Here is a 22,617-nt window from a genome sequence, read left to right on the forward strand (position 1 = left end):
CACTTGATAGCTCAATTCTTTTTATCACTGAGTAATGTACTCCACTGTCTGGATGTACCACAGTTTATTTATCTGTCCACCTAGTGAAAGACATCTTGTGGCTTCCAAGTTTTGGCAGTTATGACTAAAGCTGCTATAAACATCCACGTGCAGGTTTTTGTGCGGACATAAATTTTCAACTCCTTTGAGTAAATACCAAGGAGCGTGACTGCTGATCATTTGGTTTTCTAAGACATAGCCAAGATGTCTTCCCAAGTGGCTGTGCCATTTTGCACTCCCACCAGCAATGAAAGAGTTCCTTGGCGCTGCACATTTTCTTCAGCATTTGGCGTTACCAGTGTTCCAGATTCTGAACATTGTTACAGGTGTGTAGGGGTAGCTTATAGTTGTTTTTATCAAAAAAAAAAAATTCTTGGTTGATAGCAAGTGTTAGCCAAAAGTATTAAAAATCAATTAGGATTTTTTTATTCTGCTCAATGGCGTTTTTAGTTAAAATTACAATTGTAAGCGCTCCTTTGTCCTTCACTTTTAATTCCACTATTATCTGCACGCCAGGAAAGAGAATGAAGCCACAGTCAGGTACAGAGGGATGGGCAAACACGCTGGACCTTCCTCACTCGCTGCCAGCTGTGAAAGCAGCTATCAGTGGATGAAGCCCCAAACCAACCCTGAATCAAATCCGCACCGCAGACGCCACGGAGAGCTGCAACGGATCTCCATGGACACAAGAAACAATAGTCTGAAGAGCGTTCATTAACAACACAAACGTATCCATGTTTTCACCAATCATCTTAAAAAGGTGAAAGACAATAGCAGATCCCTTCAGAAAGGAAGGAATGCCGATTACAGAGAGGAAAAACCATCCCATTATCAAGCTTTTGTCTTCTGAGTCTCAGAGATACCACAACGCCTGGGTACCCAGTCTCCATGCTGGAGCTGTCTCTATTATGGGACTTGACACGCAAGAAAAAATAGGAGAGGTTATCTCTACAAAGCGTCCCATCTCATAAAGAATTAACGCTATCTGGTGAAACATCATGGAACAAAGGTGGGACACTAGACAGCTGGCTGGGAGCAAAGCTAATGAGGAACAGACCCACCATTTTCGGGTCTCATTACCAAAAGTAAATTAATAAATAAATGGGCCTACCATCTGAAAAATGACAAACCCAAGTGGTCACAATACACATTTTTTCCTCAAAATTAATCTGAAGGTTTGGTTAATTCTTCTAGTCTTAGTCTTAGGCTATACTCACTGGTATTAAACGGCATAGTTAATTCTTACAGCCTTGGCCTCCTCATCCATTTAAATTCACTATTTTGAGATCAATATCATTTCTACTGAAAATAATAAGAATGTGTGCAAACCATAGGTAAGCACATCATACATCATAGTGGGATTATGATGGTTAAGGAGAAAGCAGAAAGCACTCTAAAAATAAAATATTCAATAAACTACTATGACAAACAGAAATGGCAACCAATAGGATACATTGGAGTACATAAGGAAGCCATTTGGTATAAACCTAATTCGGCCTGACTTAATTTTTTCCAAAAGGGCCTGACATGGCCATTGAGCACACATTGTATATCTGCTTTAAACATTCACTACGGCAAGAACAAATGCCCCTAAGATAAAGGTGCAACCTCCCCCGACATGGGCATTTCCTTAAGGATAAGCACGTTTCCTTAGACTAGGAACTGATTGCTGTGCTCACCTGTGACCACCCAGCTCACCTGTGACCATCCAGCTAGAGACAAGAGACCTGCCACCCTGCTGTGTCCATCAAGAGACCAGACCCACCTGCTGTGTCCATCAATCGCTGTGCCAACACAGCAGTCTTGTGACTATCGTAAAATGGACATTTCAATCATACGCGAAACATCCTCTTTGGGGGTGTATAACCACTCTGTGCACCCCATTTCTTTGGTGCCCTTTCTTCCTTCGGGAAGAAAGGCCCCGGGCCATGGTCCTCACATTTTAGCTCAGAATAAACTCACCCAAATTTTCATTCATAGATTGGTTATGGATTATTTTCATCAACAACTAGTTACAGATTTTCCTCATGTCATTTGTAAACTTGAGCAAAAGATGTGCTTATGAATCAATCTGCTGGACTGAATATTTCCCTCTGCCTCGCTGCCCCCTAGAATTAGCTTTTAAAAGATGGAATTAAAGATCATTTAGCTTCCACATTGTGTGCATATCATTAAAACAATAATTTCCCTCTTTAAGGAACCACACCATTCACTCCAGTACAGAGATCGGTAAGTAGCTATGTGTACATACATCTGTGTCTAGATAGATATTTTTTCTTTAGCATGAAAAAAAAGTCACAAAGACTACAACACTTCTAAAAATCTCTTGCATTAGCCCAGTGTACCCTTGAGCTTAAAAGAGTTACCCAAAAGAAAGTCACCATGGAGCAATCCTTGATTACTTACAGAAATTCAGTAAAATATTGCGACTAACGGAAGCCAGATAGATAACTGATCCGTTTCAGAAACATTTAGTCTGAGCTCTCATCTTCTCTTACCTGGATCACTAAAGTCATCTTCCAAATTTATCACCAACTCCTCACCCACAAAAGTTATTTTTCTAAAACCCAGGAGTGATGATGTCACATGCCAGTTTAAAATTCTGCAGTGGCTTCTCACTGGGGCCTCCAGAACGACCCCAGCTACCTCAGCAGTCCCAGGCTGCTGCCCAGCTCACCATTCTGTCCTCTCCCATCTTTGCTCCGCTTGACTCTGCCCAGAAGGCCCTTCCTCCATCTTTCTCCTTAACCCTCGCTAAAGAATGCCTCTCTGGGAAAAACCTTCTGACTGCCAGGGTCCTCATCGAACAGCATTCCTGGGAACTGCCTCCCAGGCTCCCTGAGCACCCTGCTCCAGCCGCCTTCCGGGACTCTGCCCACCGCACTGTGGGACTGGGCATTTCGAAGACGGATGGTGGGGCTGCTACTGTTCCTCCTGAAAAACCAGGCCTTTCTGGAAGCCAGGGGCATGTGTCACTAACACTCAGGCTCAATAGCTTAAACCAGAAGATTCACAACCAATAAATGTCTCAATAGATACATGAAAGAATGAACTATAAAACTGCAACCCGGAGGTAATTTCAGGGGACTGACACATGGCCCAGATCCCAGCGCCTCCGTTTCGTCTCTGTGTGATTTAGGATACGCTTGTTTACCTCTCCACTGTAAAATGGTAACAAAAATACTGACTGGTCACAACGAGAGGACCAAGTAAGGTAAGTAAGGATGGGAAGTGCCCAGCACAGCACGAGAACTCAGTCCTTGTGGATGCAGCCTCCTGCCCCTCCCCATGGAGCTGTGCTCTGGCCTCAGAATTTGGAGTAAACGCTGAAAAACAAGGATGTCAGTAAAACGCCAGGTGGAAGAGGGAAGGCGTACAGGTGGACAATGGCAAATGAAGGCCGAAAGGAGGACGAGGAGGAGCATTAAAGTCCTTCACCTTAGCACAGGGGTCTCTTCTTTTTTTTTTTTTTTTTTTGAGGAAGATTGGCCCTGAGCTAACTACTGCCAGTCCTCCTCTTTTTGCTGAGGAAGCCTGGCCCTGAGCTAACATCTGTGCCCATCTTCCTCTACTTTACATGTGGGACGCCTACCACAGCATGGCATGCCAAGCAGAGCCACGTCCACACCCCGGATCCGAACTAGGGAACCCTGTGCCGCCGAGAATCGGAACGTGCGAACTTAACCTCTGGGCCACCAGGCCGGCCCTGGGGGTGGGGGTGGGGGTCTCTTCTGACAGCAAAAGATTTAGCGACCGCAGGCAGAATTAGGAAAGACTTAACTTCATCTCTGGCAAAGAATTAAAAATCCGGAGGCCAGAACGCTGGTCCCTACTCTGCTACCTTGAGCCCCTCCGTTCCTCCTCCCTAAAGGAGTTGATGGCTTCCAGGCTCTTCAGTCCCTCCCGGCTACATCATCCTGCAGCTTCTCCTCACAGAAAAGCCATAAGGCTCTCAGTCGGCTAACAGGAACTTGAAAATTAAGATGAAGTCAGAATATTTGAAACTGGGGCTGTCTCAAATTCCAAGAGCTAAAATTAATTCAGTTATTAGTTGATGGGCTGAAGTCAGTCCCCACCCAAGGAATGTGTCAATTACCGCTTTCAAAGGAGTGTTTGCATTTTAAAGGCCCCTGGGGATCTCACTAGGTTTCCCCTCCTCTACACTTTGCCTAAAACTGCAAAGCAAAGGAGGATCTTTTAAAAAAAAAAAAAAAAAGACTTCAGTAAATAGCAAGACAGGATAGACAACAGTTTTGTGGACTGAAACCTACCACAAACTTTTCAGCAGCTTGCAAAGGAATCAGAGTGAAGGAAGGTCGCGAGTCTCTCTATACAATGGGTATGAGTCTCTCTATACAATGGGTATTTTCTAAGCATTGCTAGGAAATGGGTGTAAACTGTAGGAACAGAGCTGGGACCAGAGGAAATTTAAGGTTTGGGGGAGGTGCGCCTTGCAGGATCCTGCGAACAATAGGCACTTACTCCCTCCCCCTCGCTTCCCAGTGAACAAACAGCTTTAAAAGTCTGGCTGTGCTTTAAGGCAGCCTCAAGTTCTACAAGAAAAACTCTAAGAACCATCACAACTTACCAAATGGATAATCAGTGCTGAAAAAATGACGATCTACCCTATCTAACCCTATCTAACCCTATCTAACCACGTTAGCAATTCCTACTCTTAAAAACAACTACCCTCCCCCAACAACAATAAAAAAGAACCATTTTGTCTGCAGTCATGGAGTGAAGATAAAAGAGTCAACTCCAGAGGATTGTAACTCGGTTTTCACTTCTCAGAAGTCTAAGCGTGTCATCGTGAAAGGTGACATGCTTTGAAACCCCAGGCAGACCACATGTTGCAGAGTGAGAGACCAGCACAGCACATTTCCCAAGAAGCCTGCGGTTTAATGGCTCAGGGTTTACAAACATTTCACAATTTGCCATTACTGCTTCCAGTGGAAGTGCCAGGATTTTCGTTTGCATACGAAACTGCCCAAGCGGCAGCTTCAGCATGAGCAGAATTTATTAATGTCTTCATAAATGCACCCCATTATAGCCAGTACCTGAGTCTACAGAACTGCATTTTAATGTGGCTGCTACATTTAAGCAATACATACTTTTTTCCTTTTTCATTCAATAAAACCTTGTTCTCAGCACCCAGTAAGTCCAGGAATTGGAGATTAAGAAAACGAGTGGAAGGGCTGACCCTTCCTCCAGGCAGTCACAATCCAGTGTTTTTATAAGCTCATTTTCTCTTAATTCTATATCTGTTTACACATTCCCTTATTAGCATTTATCCATCATGGCACGGCTCAAACATTTCCATGCCATAAAGTATACTATTATTTCTTCTCCAAATAAGCATTTTGTTAACAATTATCTAAATGCAACTAGTTGGTGCTGAATGGCACAGGACTGAATTAATTTAAATGCAAAATGTGTCCTGATGAACTCAAACAGCCCTCCTGTATTTACTGAGATCTATGCCTCTGAGGCGACATCCTTGCCTGGATTAGAACCGGCAAAAGCCTGAGGGCCGGCTGCCCAGTGCCACTCACTGTTCCCCACTGTCAGAAAAGGGGGACTGTGCTCATTCATCTACAAAAGCTTGACCCCAATAGGCTTTGAGGTTTAATTTTCACGCTTACAAGAATCTAAAAAATCAAGAGCAACAGGGCCTGAAATCTGTTCCGTATGATTTTTAGATGTATAATTCCCCTCTCCTCTACTCCTTTCTTCAAGTTCAGTATTGAAAAAGAATCTTCCAGAGAGCATTTTCCTAAAATCCTGGACGTAATTACCTTTCTCCTAAGTTGATCTTGGAGAGTGAACTATGGAGTATCCTGGCATCAGGCTCCCCGCTGGTGGGGCTCAGAGAGCTGGGGGGCCTTCTGACCTTGGCACCAGCAATGTCTAGGAGCCACTGGTAAGTCACTTCACCTGTCTAGTCTGATAGATGATGGCAAAATCCCCTATTTTAAACATAAAATGAAGGAAATGATGTCTTTTATCTCAGTAAGAACAGAGAAAGTCAACTGTATTTTGCGTCTTGATAGAGTCCCCCAAAGATACAGTTTCTTATAAACACCTGGATGACAGCGTTCCAAAAGCAGAATAAAGATCTTTCCTTTTAACCCGGTGACGTCCTACAGGCATGTAAAAGGAGAGGGGTAACCCATGTCTTCTTCAGCTGAATTTTACTAAGAAACAGTCCTGTTGCTCACGTTCACCCCAAAGAAAAGAAGGCTGTATGGAAGACAGGAAAATATGGGAGAACCTAACCAGTTTGGGACCATCTTTACGTTCTTTCCAGCCTCACAATGAACTATTAGCTCTGTAAGAAGGACCTATTTTCTTTTCTCCTGCATCTGCGCTTTGAATAACAGGTTTGAGCCTTTCAAGCCCCACCCCATCTTTTAACCCAGCCAGAGAACACGCGGCCCTGCTACAACTGAGCCAACAGCATGGAATCCGTCAGGGAAGGCAAGCAAATCTTCGGGAAGTGCGACCTGCCAACTGCCCCCCAAAAACACCAACCCGAGCCTATACTTCCATTTAAGTGAAGCCTCCAACTCTCCCCTCCCCAGCCCACGCCCTAGTCAGGGAGGCAATGTGATGTTATCCAACCAACTTTCTCAGTGGCTGAAAATTTACAGAAGGATCAAAGCAAGCAATAACAAGATAAGCGTCCTGCTGGAGGAACTTGGGGTGAAAACAACCTACAAGAACAACTTTTAAGAAGTTCATTGGGTTTTCTGGTATTTCACTGAAGGCCTATATTCATCAGTAATGTTCAGAAATGCAAAATCTGAAGGCTTTAAATTTTTTAAAACTACACATTTTTGAAATATCCAAGGGTGAGAAGAGCAGAGAGAAATCTCTGACCAACCTTCCCTGGTTCTCTGCACAGGAACAATCATAAACACCAAGGGAGGCCTGCAAACAGAGTAACTGGGCCTGAAGGGTGCCTGGAAAGATGAGACACAAAACTATTTGCAGGGAAAAAAATAGAGCTATTTATTGAGCACCTATTATATGTCAGAATGCTGAGCACATCATATACATCAACTTAGCTAAATCTCACAAAACCGAAGAAGCCAGTCTTCTTGCCTCACTTTTCAGGTGACAAAACTGGAGATCAGCAGGGTTGAAGACCTCGGCCAAGGTCACATAGTCAGTCAATGGGCGAGCTCGGATTTGACCCAGGCTAACTCACTCCAAAGTCCAAGAGTTAAGTACTGTGTTAAAAATGGTACACCATTCATCATTCCCAGAGAAGAGCTTCTTTCTAAAAACTACACCTCCTTCCATCAGAAAAATAAAAGATCTCAAAGTAAATCTTTTCCCATGATCGACACACTGTCAATTCCAAATCTTTAAACTAAAATTGGCTTTTTATGTGTGGATTCAGATGTCTGACTGGAATAAGCCCCATCCATCCAATTCCAGTCTACCTGCCTTCTTAAAGCTCCACCAAAGCAAATCTACCAATTCCCCAGGGCACTGAGCCCGGAGCAAGTCAAAGCTTCATCCTCCTCCCAGAACTATTTTTCAGAAATTATGCCAAACCCATGGGCGGTTTTAGCTGCTGGCCATTTCAAAATACATGACAATACAGATTTAGCAAAATAAGTCCTATTGTTTTTAGTCCCAAACAGATAACAACAAATATCCTGTAATCCTACAAGCTGAAAAACTGCAAAGAAACAGTCATCTTCTCGGTGATTCTGAGTAAAGAGATGGTGGTCTTCCTCTCGTGGTCACGAAAAATAGTGAAGAGATAAACACCAGTAACATCAGCCTTGTCCCAGATCCAACTGTGAAAGCACACCAGCCAGATACTATTTATTTACATCTCCTCTCTGCAGGACTCTTCTAGTCTTTTCCACACCAACTTCTCAGCAGGTGTCCCAGATTAAACTGTTGAATGTCACACTCGATTGTTGAAAAAATATCTTTGATGTGATCTGTGGCTGGTTATTTTTTAATTAGGGTTTGAAATCCTATACCGTGTGTATTTAACCCTCTAAGAGATGGACGACTCCAAGGAGTGGGCTTGCCAAGTCGGCGAGCGCAAAGGGAGCACCGGGTCGCAAATGGGCTGCCCTACTCCGGGGGCCCGCGACCCGCCCTCCCGCGCCCCCCCTGCCCCAGGTAACTCACCAGGATGCCCATCACTTCGGTCCAGAGCCGGGAGAACGCCTCGGACATGCCCGCGCCCGCCTCGGGCTCCTCCGGCGCGGGTTCGGGCTCGGGCTCGGGCTCCGGCCCAGAGGAGGCTGCTCCCGCGTCCTCCATGGCCGCGTCCCGCGCGCCCGCCGTGCGTCCGGGTCCCCGGGGCGCCCTCGCCCCGCAGCAGCGCGCGCGCCCGACCCCGGGCGCCGGGTCCCCGCCCTCCGCGTCACCGAGCCGCACCCCCGCGCCGCATCCCCCGGCGGCCCCGGCGACCCCGCGGGGGCCCTCGCAGGCGCCCGCCCCTCGGCTCTAGGTGGCGGCCGGCCGCGCAACTGACAACTCCAGCAACTTTCCCACCCCGGGCGCACGGCCGCGGGGGAGCGGGAGGCGAAGTTCGCACCACCGAGTTTTACGGCGGGGAATTCGGGCAGCCCGGGAGCAGTCAAAGCGGCTGCAAAGGCGTTTCTTCCTGTGACGGGGACCGACTAACTAAGGCACGCGACTCACTTCTTCCAGCAAGTCTGGGCAGGGCCCCGCGGGGGTGAGCGCGGTGCCTCCGGAACTGGCGAGGAGCTCCGGGGACCCCTGTCTTGAAAATGAGCTCTCCCAGCTCCACATGACTCTCTCCCCTCGATGCGAAAGAAAGCGTTTAGCAACAAAAGGTGCTCTGATGTCAGGCTCTTTCAGACGGGAGAACAAATCGCCTGTTGAAAGAGCAGCCGCGCGGCCGTCTTCCGCCTGCGCAGCTTTCCCATCGCGCTCTTCCCCGAAACAGTTTGGGCCACAGAAACGCGAGAAAGTTAATGTTGAAGCTCCTCTTGCCGAAAGAGTTCGCAAGGGATGTCATTCCCATCCACACCTCGCCCTGAAGTCAAGGGATCTAAGGAATGACAACAGCTCTGCCTCTGTCAGCCAAGACTTGGAGAAGCCACTGTGAAGGCCGGGGCACGAGCCGTCGTTTGTCTCGTTGGTATTAGGAGTGGGGACATTTTGGTTCTTGGGCGCCCACGATGCCAGGCATCGCTAAGGGTGTCAGCTTATGAGAGCAAATGAGCTTTGGGTTTTAATGGTTCCTTTACAGTAAGGACGGAGGGAAGGGCCATTTTCAAAACCAAATGTTATGCTTGTAGCCGTTTAGCCAACACACACTTGGGGCCCTGTGTGTTTTTCCAAGGACAAGGTCCATGACGGATTTATTTTAGGAGGGAAATAGCTCTCCAGAGGTAGTCCTCCTTTTGTGATTCTTTCTTTACAAACCACTTAGAGGATTTCCCCTGGGAGATGGCAATACATGTCCCATTTGATTTGGTGATTGATCACGTTGTGAAACAGTTCAGAAACCACAAGGAACTGGCCCCTATGTTAAAGGGCTGAGTCCTACAAAAAGCAGGTGAGGTGCCCCAGGGAGAGAGTGCTTGCTTGTTTGGGAGGCTTCTCCTGTCGTTGCTTTTTTCTTCTAAGCCCACATAAAAGGCAGAGATAGGAGCACATCCTTGAAATGCCCTTACCTAAAGCATTAATACTGGCAGCATCATTCAGTGCCAATGGGTGAATCGTCCTTACAGAAAAGTTCAAAGTTTAAAAACTTTCGCAAAAGTAATTAAATATATAAGCATAATCCTCGATGACAATATTTTTGAAAGGAAAGAAAAAGAATGAGAAAGTTTTCGCTTGATAGGAAGGAGGCACATGGTGTGGAAGTGGAAAGAGTGCTGGGTGCTGAGTCAATATGACCAGGCCTGGTGCTTTCCTGGGTTGATGCCAGAGTTAGGCCACATGCATGCTCTAAGATGCTGGGAATCCAAATAAATTGAGTTAAAGTAGTGGGGGGGCTTTCTAAAAATTATTATTATTACATTTTAAAGATATGAATATAAGTCAATGATAGGAAAAGAGAAAATAACCTTTTAGAGTTCATTTAACTGGTATATTTAAGAATTTCAATTTATTAGCCACATGGTAGTTTATTAAAGTCAAGGAAATATGAAGAACTGAGCTGTCTCTACCAGGGATCAGCTTGTTCTCGGCATAAATACTTTCTGGCAGGTGACCAAGCAAGGAGTCAGGCAAACTGGGGGGTGAGGCAGGGGTGGGTGGAGGGAGGGCCGAGTCTCCAGCACCTATGATGAGTGGGTCTTCTTGCCTCATCAGATGACCTGGGGGGAAGCATTTAACCTTTCGGCCTGAAGTTTCCCCATCCAAGATGAAGCAAGGCCACACTTAATTGCCACCTACCTCCTCAGAGATGACCTTGTATTTCAAGATCATGTAAAGATAGGTACTTTTTAGCCACAACACGTACACACATATCAGTATGATTAAACCTGAGCCAGCATTTTGGCGCGTGTAAAAATCCATTTACTCTAGATATTTAAGCTCCTTTTCCTGATGCTCCCTAATAAACGGATAAGGAGATATTTTGGGCGGAGGGGGATGTTGGTACCTATAATTTTGCTGTCTGTGCATAAATATACAATTTTGAGTAGTCACTTTTCTACTAGTAGAACATGAGTAACTTTGTTGACCACTTCAGAAACGAAGCTGAACCTTTTTACTCATCCATTTCATGATGCGTCTCCTCAAAATGAGTCTGATTACTTCTCCTACGTTTGCGTCTTTTCTCCTTTCGTTCATGTCAATCTTTACTTCCAAAAATTCCTTCCGGAGCTTTTTAACAAAGTATAGAAGAATAATCATCAGCATCACGAACATCATCATACTATTTCAGAGTCCCGTAGGGTACCATTACTAAGAGCTTTTTCTAATAGAATTATATCCCGTGAGGATGAGACAGGGTCTCAGAAGTGATGAAGAAATGGGCTCCAGAGAACATGAATGATCGGTCCAAGTGAACACGGGTACATGGAGCAGAATCAAAGTCAGACAACTTGATTACTTTTAAAAGTTCTTTCATCTATACCGTAATTTATTTGATTCTCACAAGACTCTGCAAGGTAGGCAGGTGTAGATGACCATTAAATATGTGTATACAGGAGCCGGCCCAGTGCCACAGTGTTTAAGTTCACACATTCTGCTTCTCGGCAACCCGGGGTTCACCGGTTCGGATCCCGGGTGCAGACATGGCACCGCTTGGCAAAAGCCATGCTGTAGTAGGTGTTATAGAGGAGGAAGACATTTCCTCTACCCTCTGTGGGTTCTTCTGGCCAGAGAACGAATTAAATTCACATGAGACAGAATAGCAGGAGAAAATTAAATAAAGCTTTATAACATGCATACATGGGAGAGGCTCAGGCAAGCTGAGCAACTCGCCAAAATGGCTGAAGCCCCCACCTTAAATATCATATCCAGCTAAAGACAAAGGAGGATGTTGGGGGTGGGGAGAGTCAGTTACAGGAGGTTACCAGAAACAGGAATAAGACTATTATGCAGATTTAAGTCCTTGCCTTTGGCATTGATTAAGAGTTTCTAGAGATAAGGTCATCCCCATCTTCTTCATCTTCCTAGTACAGAGAGGGAGGCACCTTTACAGACGGAGATTTCCTTTACAATGTAAATGTCTCCTAACAAAGGGCAAGCAAGTTCCACCCCTCAGAGCCTCCTTTTCTGTCTGCAGTTTATTAAAAGCAATCAGCCCCAAATAATCCTCATGCCAAAGAGACATATCTTGGGGTGGCCAATTCCAGGTCCCCACAGTGTCCCATATATAAAGTTGAGGAAGATGGGCATGGATGTTAGCTCAGGGCCAGTCTTCCTCAGCAAAAAGAGGAGAATTGGCAGTAGTTAGGTCAGGGCTAATCTTCCTCAAAAAAAAAAAAAAAATGTGTATACAGAAAGCAAACAGGAATCCTCTCCCTTTCTCCCTTTCCATCAAGGGCTCTCTCTCGTCCAGCTCATTGAAATTGTTACAATGGAGAGCGAATTCCAAGGAAAGTAAGGGATCTAGAAGAGGATTTTCCAAACGTCTAGTAGACACCCAAAAGTTGATTGTTCAATCAATTCCCTGGGTCCCAATAAACATTTACTGCAAAGACTGAAAACTATGACAATGCATTCACTGAGAGTAAATACTGATAATGTACCTATCTCGATAAGCGTTATTTCTTGAAAATTAGCCTCAGCCATATTGTTGCATGTATGTGTTCAACACAAACGTACACATATACACACATATACATATAAATGTAAATACTGTCTTGCTTTGTAAAAAAAATTGTTCTTACTAGGAATCAGGATTACAGAAGCTTAAAATTAGCCACTAGTCTAGAAGTTTCAGGGTGTTGCCTGCAACCTATTTAGGTCTTAAGAAAGGTAATCAGGGGCCAGCCTGGTGGCACAGCAGTTAAGTGTGCACGTTCCACTTCAGCGGCCTGGGGTTCACGGGTTCGGATCCTGGGTGCAGACACAGCACTGCTTATCAAGCCACGCTGAGGTGGCATCCCACATGCCACAACTAGAAGGACCCACAACTAAAAATACACAACTATGTACCAGGGGGCTTTGGGCTTTGGGGAGAAAAAGGAAAAATAAAATCTTAAGATTTAAAAAGAAAAAAAAAAGAAAGGTAACCAGTCTATTGCTTGGCAGTGAAGGTAGAGTTTGGAGTAGAAAGTACAAACATAATGGGGTCAGAACAGAGCTGGGTTTGAATTTTCGCTCAAGTTTCTATAAAACATTGGCCAAGTTACGTATGTCATCTGTAGAGTGGGCTAATTCAACCTATTTAACATGGTAGTTGTGATAATGTGCAATAATTCTCTATGAATTAGAACCTTTCCCACCCTCTGCTCTTCCTTCTTCAATCTGCTCATACCATGAGGTGACAGGTATAAACAGGAAATGTCCTTGTTCGTACCTAAATCTCTTGGATTACACAAAGGAGTAATGCCTTGGAATGTGGCTGCTGAGTAATGAATTGGGGAGGTCACTTCTGGCAGGTGGAGTGATGGGGACGACTCAGTCTTGATAATAAAGGTAGTAATAACAGAAATAACAATACCATTTAGTAAAAATCTACTCTAGGGCAGGCATTGTTCTTGACACTTAAAAAGTATTTTATTTAAACTTTAAGTAGAATTTATGACTTCTTACCACCATCCAATTCTCTCACCCTGCTCATTTCCCATTTCAGGACTCTGCTACGTCCATTCATTTGTTCAAGCTACCCACCTCGGGGACCTGCTTCCTTCCTTCCCATCCCTCGCCATCACTCCTATCTAAACCATGCGTAAACCCTGTTGCCTGTACTTCCTAAATATAAGTCAAATTCATCCACTTCTCTCCATCTCTGCTGCCACTGTCTTAGTCCATACTACCACTGTCTCTTAGAATATTTTATCTAGATCAGCGCTTTTCAAAATGTGGACCCCAAAACAGAAGCATTGGAATTACCCAGGAAGTTGTTAGAAATGCAAATTTGTGCCACCCACCCCACCCCCGCCAAACCTAAGGAGGTAGACACTCTAGAGGTGGGACCAGAGATCAGAGATCTCTATTTTAACAAGCCCCTCCCCGCAGGCAGTTGTGATGTCTGCTCAGATCTGAGCCACTTGGAACTATAGGCATGTCTGAATAAGGACAAGGAAATACATTGCTGAGGAAATGTGAAGTTTGAAAAGAGAATATATTGAAAAACTGTGCCAATAGATTGTTTTTAAAAATTAATTGGTAAAAGAAACTGTCATGAGATAAGTGAATGAAGATGCCAAAATCTGATATTTGGTTTTAAAGGGCAGACACTCAACACTGGAATTAAAATGTATTATCCATAAGAATAGTACATGTTTTGGGAAAGCAGCTTCATTTGAATTCCTATTTTAAAAAGACAACACTTTTTCTGCAGACAATTTATGAGATTAAGCAGCGACTAAATCTGAAAGATTATAGAGAGTTCAACTTCTCTCTTACCATGCTGCCTTCTGAAATTGAGCAATGAAAATAGATAAACTCAATTAATTTTTGGCTACAGTCAGTAACCCTCCCTGGCACTCACAGGGCATTCCCAGTGCCTCAGGGAACCAACTGCAAGGAAAGACTGAAATGCTAAAATGTTTTTCCCCTTGACAATCCCAAACAAATTTTTTTCCGCAAATGCCTTAAAGGTGAGCCAAGCCAGGCAAAAGCATTACTTCTTTAAAAGCCCCTTCATCACAGAGTACTGAGTCAGACAAAAGAGAAAAGAGCTAAGAGCAAACTAAAGAGAAATTAGAACAAAGTGAAGACAGGCTAGGGAGAAAAAGTAAATAAGCGAAGTGGGGATGCGGGGCTATAAATACTTTTCTCTGAAATCTCTTCTTCCACTCTGATAAGCAAAGCTGCCAGCCTAGCCAGTTCAGTTTTCCTCTGTGTTGAGACTATGTAAACACCAAGATTCTGCCTGGGAATTATCCTGTCAGGCATAACAGCACCATGACGGAGATTTCATTTTACATAGTAGGGTGAGACTAGATAATTTCTAAAGCCATTTGTAATTCTGAAAGACAAGGATTCTGAACTATTTGGTAAGACATCTTATAGACAAGGAGCCAAAAATTCTGCATGGGTTGCCAACATTGAATTCACAGTGTTTAAGGCAAAGAACTAAAAGACTTCAACTCATGTAAAATTACTTCTGAATTCAGATGAGAGCAATGTCTCCTGTAGAGAGCTGTGAGGTTATGCGAGAGCAATCTGACACTTAAGGGGAGAAAAAAAGGCAGCGTGGAGAGGGGACGAGCTTTGGAATCATGCTCCCTGCTATTTATCTTTTTAGCTTAGGAGGGTGTCACAAAACAATAAAGAAATGTGTTAATAAGAGACCAGAGATTATGTTAAATATTTCTCAATTATGCAGAGAAGGCTTAGAAGCACAGCTGAGAAATATCACCCACCAACCAAATTGTTTCATCAATCTTGTCTATTTTATAAACGTTACCCCAGGAGAATGCCTGCTTGGCTCTATTGCTTAAACATACTTGTGAAAAATATTTTTCTCCACTAAATTTATTTATTTATTTATTTTTAATTTTTTTTAAAGATTGGCACCTGGGCTAACAACTGTTGCCAATCTTTTTTTTTTTTTTTTTCTGCTTTATCTCCCCAAACCACCCCCACCGTGCATAGTTGTATATCTTAGTTGCAGGTCCTTCTAGTTGTGGGATGTGGGACGCCGCCTCAACGTGGCCTGACGAGCGGTGCCATGTCCGCACCCAGGATCCGAACCCTGGGCCGCCACAGTGGAGTGCGCAAACTTAACCACTCGGCCACGGAGTCGGCCCCTCCACTAAATTCGAAAGCTCCAGTTGAAACTGTTGTTCTGCTTCTTTGAGTTGCCATAATATTATGTACATAGGATAAAAGATTCTCACTCACATCATTAATCCTGGTAACCGTAGAAGATTATTACAATCTTAGCCAGAGTTGAAGTACTATCCAAAATACCTTGGTTGAACAACAACAAAAAAAGTTAATTTATGATTAATGACATTTGGGTATGACCAAAAAAAGGGGGCATTGAGCTGAGTAAACCATGCTGGGAAAAATATGTGTTCACTCATTAAAACAAGGAAAAGTGTGATATCCTTTTTACTACTCATTTTTTGAGTCATGTATTTACTATATAAATTACTTGAGGAGGAACCATGAGCGTTAGATGCACCGGCCAGCCCGGTGTTAACTCAGCATACGGCTCTGCTTTATTCTGTTCTGGATTTTCCATGGAGAAGCTAACACGTTAGATTACAAGCAGCAAGATTTTTATACTAGTAAAATTTGTCTCTGGCTGTTAAAAAGACACAGGCCTATTCCTATTCCTGAAAAAAGAAGTGAAGAGGGAAGAAAGAAGAAAGAAAGAAAAGAGGGGTTGGGGAGGGGAGGAGAGAGAGAGAGAGACGGAAAGAAAGAAAGAAAGAGAGAGAAAGAAAATTTAAAAATCTCTCAACTTCCCCTTCAGCTATAAAATTCTATCATTTTGGGATCTCAGAAACATATCTTCCCTCGCACGCAATCTAAGGCCCCTCCTTTCCCTGTATAGTAAGTCTCTCAGGCTCCCCCCAAGTCATTCAAAGCCATTTTCCTCTTCTGGGTACTTTCTTTCAAACTGAATTTCCTGTGGCACACACAGAGGCACGGGTGCACACGCACACACACACACTCACACACACACGCACAAAGGCTCAGTGATCTCGGTTTTTCTGAGCCACTTTATACAATTGAAGATATAAATAAATGAACTCGGTGAAGAACTCATCAAAAGAGGTGGCGCCATGTGAATGTCTCAATGAGCTTCTCACATATGGAGATAGTCATTTGAGTGACAGGACATTGGGGTCATGGCTATTGCTTTAAATAGTGCCTTGGTCCAGCTTAGTGAGACAATTCCCTGTTTAGGGAAGCACATAACGTGTTCTGTTCCTATGGTTAGTGCTGAATGAGGTTTGAAATCTAAAAGAAATATTAATATGGATAAACAGGCACCAGATTTTCTGCACCATTTCCCTCTTGATGAACACAAATATTTTTAAAGGAACAAAAACTGGATTGTCTAGGCATAATTTTTTCCTATGCCTTATAAATGAAACAACTAGGTGCTGGCTACTCTTTATCTAATGAATGTTCTCAAAAATCAGATGATGTTGATTCCAATAGCAAAGAGACACTTAACAAAGGACCCTTGTTCTAGAAATGAGGTCATTCGGACAGTCTATCCATTAAGAAAAAGCCTATTTTGCTTTCAGAGGTCACCTATTGGGGCAGGAAATCCATCTTTCAGCCAGTGGACTAACATCTGGCCTAAGTCTTCTGAGCTGAAATGTCAATTTCCTGGTCTAAATAGAACACACATGAAAGAAAAAAAGATGAAAAATACAAATCTTCATTCGCTGAAGAATTCTTCAAAAGTAGCATAGATGATAAGAATTCTCCAAAAAAGACCTACTCTTTAGTGATCAAGCAAATAAAAAACAGTAAAATGCCAGTACGAAAATTTTATTTTTTTCTGTAATAACTACTGAAAGGCAAAATTAAGAGCCTAAACCTAACAGATAGCAAAGAGACACATCAGTCATTCACAGGCAAATCCATAAATAAATCAACTTTAATCTAGACCAGCTAATCACACTTCATGAGCATTCATCCCAGGCTGGGCAGATTTGAATTATGAGAGGAAGAGACAAAGAAGTTTACTAACCAAATTAGCTGTATAAAACCTAGACAAATTGGAGGACGTTTACCCAACATAAGAACATAATCTTTTAATTTTTTCTTTTTCTTCTTCCCAAAGCCCAAAACATGGTTGTATATTCTAGTTGTAACTCCTTCTGGTTCTTCTATGTGAGCCGCTGGCACAGCATGGCAACTGACAGGTGTTGTGGTTCCATGACCTGGAAGCAAATCCAGCTGCTGAAGCAGTGACTGTAGAACTTTAACCACTAGGCCATCAGGGCTGGCTCAAAAGTAAGCTTTTAAAGCTGATTAAAAGTGCCATATGGGGCTGGCCCCGTGGCCAAGTGGTTTGCACACTCCACTTCTGCCACTTTGGTGGCTCAGGGTTTCGCCGGTTCGGATCATGGGTGCAGAAATGGCACCACTCCTCAAGCCATACTGAGGCAGCACCCCACATAGCACAACAAGAAGGACCTGTAACCAGAATATATAACTATGTACTGGTGGGCTTTGGGGAGAAGCAGCAGGAAAAAAAGAAGATTGGCAAAAGATCTCAGCTCAGGTGCCAATCTTTAAAAAAAATAATGTACCATAAAATACTGAATGTATAATTTTTCTAAATAAGCCACTCAATTTGTACTACTTTTTGTACTCTTTGAGAATATTCTATAATTTGACTAGTCTTTCTCTTACTGTTTCAAATTAGAGAGATTTTGTTGTGTCCATCATTGGTTGATTCATTCATCATGCAATAAATATTGAGTGCACTTACAGCTGATATCGTGTTAGGTAGCGACAAAAGACAGCCCCGGTTTTCAGGACCACCTAATCTAGTGAGAGAGATAGAAAAGTAATTACCTGTCACACATACACAACAAGAGGTGCTCAGAGGAGAGACTGGTCAACATGGTGGACAGTGAGAAGAGTTCACAAAGGAGGTGATTCTTGTCAATGATTTGAAGACCACAGAGTTCACCAGCCAGTCAAGGAAGGAAAAGGAAAAGCATTCCAGTCAAAAGGAAAAGGCTGGAAGATTTAAACAGAGTGTGAAGTCCTCATTTGGAAGGTGGGATAGATTGTGAGAGGCAGGAAGCAGTAACAGGGATGGATGGCCCTGTATGCCAAGCAAGGAGTGGGGAGTTTATTTATTTAGACACCTTCCAGTATTGTGCTTTACTGTAACTCTGCCCCTTTCTCTTCCAATCAAAGAAGCAGAGTAGAAATGCAGATGTGTGATAAATTTTGATTACATCTTACCAGTTATGTGTGTGATATAAGCAATATGGAGTCACTGAAGGTTTTAAGCAGGGAAGTGTTAAAGTGTCCAAATTAATTAATTAATGGTGGCAATGCAGAGCCTAGAAGAAGGTGAAATTTGAGACAAGGCAACTTTTATGAGTCATGCTACTACCCTAGGCAATAGATTGGCACCTGAGCTAACAAGTGTTGCCAACTTCTCTTTTTTTTTTCTGTTTGCTTTTTCTCCCCAAATCCCCCCTAGTACATAGTTGTATATTTTAGTTGTGGGTCCTTCTAGTTGTGGTACGCGGGATGCTGCCTCAATGTGGCCTGATGAGCAGTGCCATGTCCGCGCCCAGGGTCTGAACCGGTGAAATCCCAGGCTGCTGAGTGTGTGAACTTAACCACTCGGCCACGGGGCTGGCCACCGCCCCCCCCCCAGCTTTATTGAGATATAATTGACATATAACATTGTGTACACTTAAGATGTGTAACATATTGATTTGATACATTACAAAATGTCTCCCACCATAATAGTAGCTAACACTTCTATCACACCCCATAATTATCATTTCTTTTGTGAGGTGAGAACATTTAAGAGCTATTCTCTTAGCCACTTTCAAGTATATATTATTGTTAATTACAATCACCATGCTGTACATTAGATCCCCAGAACTTATTTGTCTTATAACTGGAAGTTTGTACCCATTTGTCCAGCATCTCTTCTTTTCTCCCACCCCCAGCCCTTGATGACCACCATTCTGCTCTGTTTCTATGAGTTTGACTTCTTTAGATTCCACATCTAAGTGGTATCATACAGTATTTGTCTTTCTGTCTGACTTATTTCACTTATTGTAGTGTCCTCAAGGTCCATCCGTGTTGTGTCAAATGACAGGATTTCCTTCTTTCTCCTGACTGAATAATATCCCATCATATATACGTCACATCTTCTTTATCCATTCATCTGTTGACAGAGACTTAGGTTGTTCCCATGTCTTGACTATTGTGAACAATGCTGCAATGAACATGGGAATGCAGATATCTCTTTGAGATCCCATTTTCATTTCCTTTGAAGATATACTCAGAAGTGGGATTACTGGATCATATGGTACTTCTATTTTTAAGTTTTGAGGAAGCTCCATGCTGTTTTCCATAGTCTCCACCAACATAGTTTTCATATATTCTCAACAACAGTGTACAAGGATTCCCTTTTCTCAGGTTTCTTTATTTTTTGAAAGAGCCGTGTTGACTATGATGGCTAATAAGGAATGGATTCCATTGGTGTAAGTGAGAATGGAAAACCAGAAAGACAGGACTTGGGGAACACCAGCATTCCTGAGAATAGCATAGGGAAATGACCCAATGTCCGAGGGAGAGTGGTCCCAGAGGTAGGAGGAGAATCGTGATGGCAGGATGTCAAGGAGGGCGAGAATTACAGGACGGAGGGAGGGATCAACGAGCAGTGTCCAACATTATAGAAAGTCAACAAGAGAAATATCAACCGAATACTCATTCTGGGGGTCAATGGTAATCTTACTTAGCCAGTGCAATTTCAGTGTCAGGGGAAGGAGTAGAAGCTAGATTGCGGGGGATTGAAAAATGATAGGAGAAAAATGGTTGAAGAAGGCTCATAATCAGAGGGGATCACAAGGTTTGAAGAGGGGTTTTTAAGGAGGTGAAAGATTTGAGCAAATTTATAAGCTAAGCAGAAAAGAACTAGTAGAGAAGGAGAGATTAAAAATTTAAGAGAGGGTACCACTAAAATAAGATCCCAGAGGAGGTGATGGTGATAGTAATAATAATTTACGTTTTTAAGAAATTATTGTTGTGGGGCTTCTCTAGTACAGAGGCCAAATAGACTACTCCTTTCCTGTTAACACATTTTTCCTACCCAATAATATAACAAAATTCATCAGATTTAAGCATTCTAAGAATTACATTATAGTCATATTTCCCCGAAGCTACGCTCAGACAATTTTCAGTGGATTTTAGAGTTTTCACAAAATCCTTATTCATACATTTCAGATATTTCAGTTCATTAAATATTTACTGACTGTCTATTCTGTACTGAGCATTGGGAATGTGACAATAAGTCACAGATCCTGGTCTTGATAAACTTAGTCTAGTGAGGGAGACAGACATAAACAAATATTCTCGACCTAGGGTGATGGAAGAATGCACAGGTCCTTTATGAACAGAGAGACCGATGGTCGTTGCAGCCTAGGGTTAATGTCTTGACGAAGCCTGAGTTAATGTCTTGAAGGAAGAGTCAACATTAGCCAGCCACACAGCGACTAAGCTGGTTTCAGGCTATGAGAACAACAGACGTAAAGGCACAAAGACATAAAATAACACTGTGTGTTGGAGGAGCTTGGAGCTCTCTGTTTTAAGAAATGCTAGCAAAGGAATGGCTGGATCCAAGGTTCGAGGTAGGTGGGTGGTCAGCCACACTGCACCCTGTGTGTTGTAAGCTAAGGAGGTTAGTCTTCATGCTCTAGAGGAGCTCATTCTTTGTCTTTTGATGCTTCTTAATTTCCTTTCTGAAATGGTAACCTTCATTTTACTTTCAAAGTGCACCATGGACCACTGCCAGGCCCTGGGCCGAGTGGGTAATTCCAGAGCTTGCAATAACAGATCGCACACGAAAAGCCGTGGGCACATTAGGGAGAGAGTAAAATCTGGAACACTTCACTAAAGTGCAGGTCATACCTGCCCAAAGGCCATGCTGAATTTTTCTTTTTCTTTCTAAATTAGTATATGGGCCACCCCCCTTGATATTTTCCCACAGTACCCGTCAGCTTTACGCACAGGATCTTGTCCCAGGCCTCCCCGTCAACTCTGAGATCTGAACTAATTCACCATCTCCATGGCGCTCAGTGTCCTTAACTCTAAAATGAAAGGGGTGAAAAGAGATATTTGAGGTCTCTTCCATTTGCAACATTCTGTAATGTGAAAAGTGGGTGTTTAGTTATAGGAATTGGCTTAGGGAATAAGGAATAAGGACATAAGGAGGCACTAAAAGTCTGGGGAGCAGGAAAATGTCTTTCCCGCTTGGTGGAAGTTATTTATCTAATGGATGGGGTAAGCCATCTGGAAGATAACCCATATAAGAAATGGCTTATGCATGCATTCTTGATGAGACTAGAGTGTTCCTCAATTCTCCAACTAGAAATCAAGCATTATCTTCATGAAGGTGGCAATGGAATGTGATTGATGTAAAGAAAATTATTATTATAAATTGGTACAAGATTCAGAAATTTGGCAGGATGCATCAAAATCCATAAAAATGTTCAGATCTTCTGACCTAGTATTTACATTCCTGGGAATCTATCCTAGTAAATTAGTGGAAAGAAATAAGAACCTCTGTGCTCAGTGGCTTATTATTGCATTTTTTATAATAATGAAAATTTGGAAAGAAGCTACATCTTCCACAGGAGAAGAATGGTCAAATAAATGATGATACTGAAAGCTAATATCTACTGATTAAAATATTAATGTAAAGAACATGTAACGGCATGGGAAAATAGCCTCTGTATGAAAAGCTTAACTCTGAGAAACCAGGAGTGTGTGTGCACAGACGAGAACCTGCAAATAATCTATGCCAGTGTTTGCAAAATAATAGGAGCTCGATAAATACTTTTTGAACAAATGAATAAGTGAATGTAAAGTGAAAATTGGCAGTACATTAGGATGGTGGGATTTTGGATTAAATTATCACTGAAAATTTTTCTGTGCTATTGCTATAAACATAATGCAAGTTAATGCTAATAGCTAACATTTATTGTTTACTGTGCACAGACACTATCCTATATAGTATATATTTTGTAATGTTACCTATTCATCAGCTTCTGAAACATGCCACTACCTTTCTACCTCCAGATTCAAGTCATCCTGCAGCCATATTCAATGCCAGCCTGATACAGAAGTGCTCTAACAGTCTGATGAATGAATGAATGAATGAATGAATGACTCAATCAATCAATACCTCAGTGAATGAGAGTCACAGAGACTGAAGCCCAGGTTACTAGTGCCTTAGACCACAGGGTCTGTGTGTGAAGTATGAGCCAGAAT

General features: G+C 42.9%; 1 protein-coding gene across 13 annotated transcripts in view; it reads right to left on the reverse strand.

Moving 5' to 3' along the window:
* Positions 1–22,617, reverse strand: part of SASH1 (SAM and SH3 domain containing 1) — a 300,847-nt gene that overhangs the window by 168,622 nt on the left and 109,608 nt on the right. For 2 of the 13 annotated variants that reach the window (XM_070256430.1, XM_070256419.1), the window contains exon 1: positions 8,197–8,380. The exons of 9 other annotated variants lie outside the window; for them this stretch is intronic. Coding sequence is in view for 2 of the 4 variants with exons in the window: in XM_070256423.1 (XP_070112524.1) it covers positions 8,197–8,331 (135 nt within the window). In the remaining 2 variants the exon portion in view is untranslated. Of the gene's footprint in view, positions 1–8,196; positions 8,497–22,617 lie in introns of those variants that run through there. 2 more of the 13 variants (XM_070256423.1, XM_001915690.6) reach the window with 2 other exon arrangements.

Source organism: Equus caballus, chromosome 31 (genome assembly GCF_041296265.1).
Source record: "Equus caballus isolate H_3958 breed thoroughbred chromosome 31, TB-T2T, whole genome shotgun sequence".
NCBI lineage: Eukaryota > Metazoa > Chordata > Mammalia > Perissodactyla > Equidae > Equus > Equus caballus.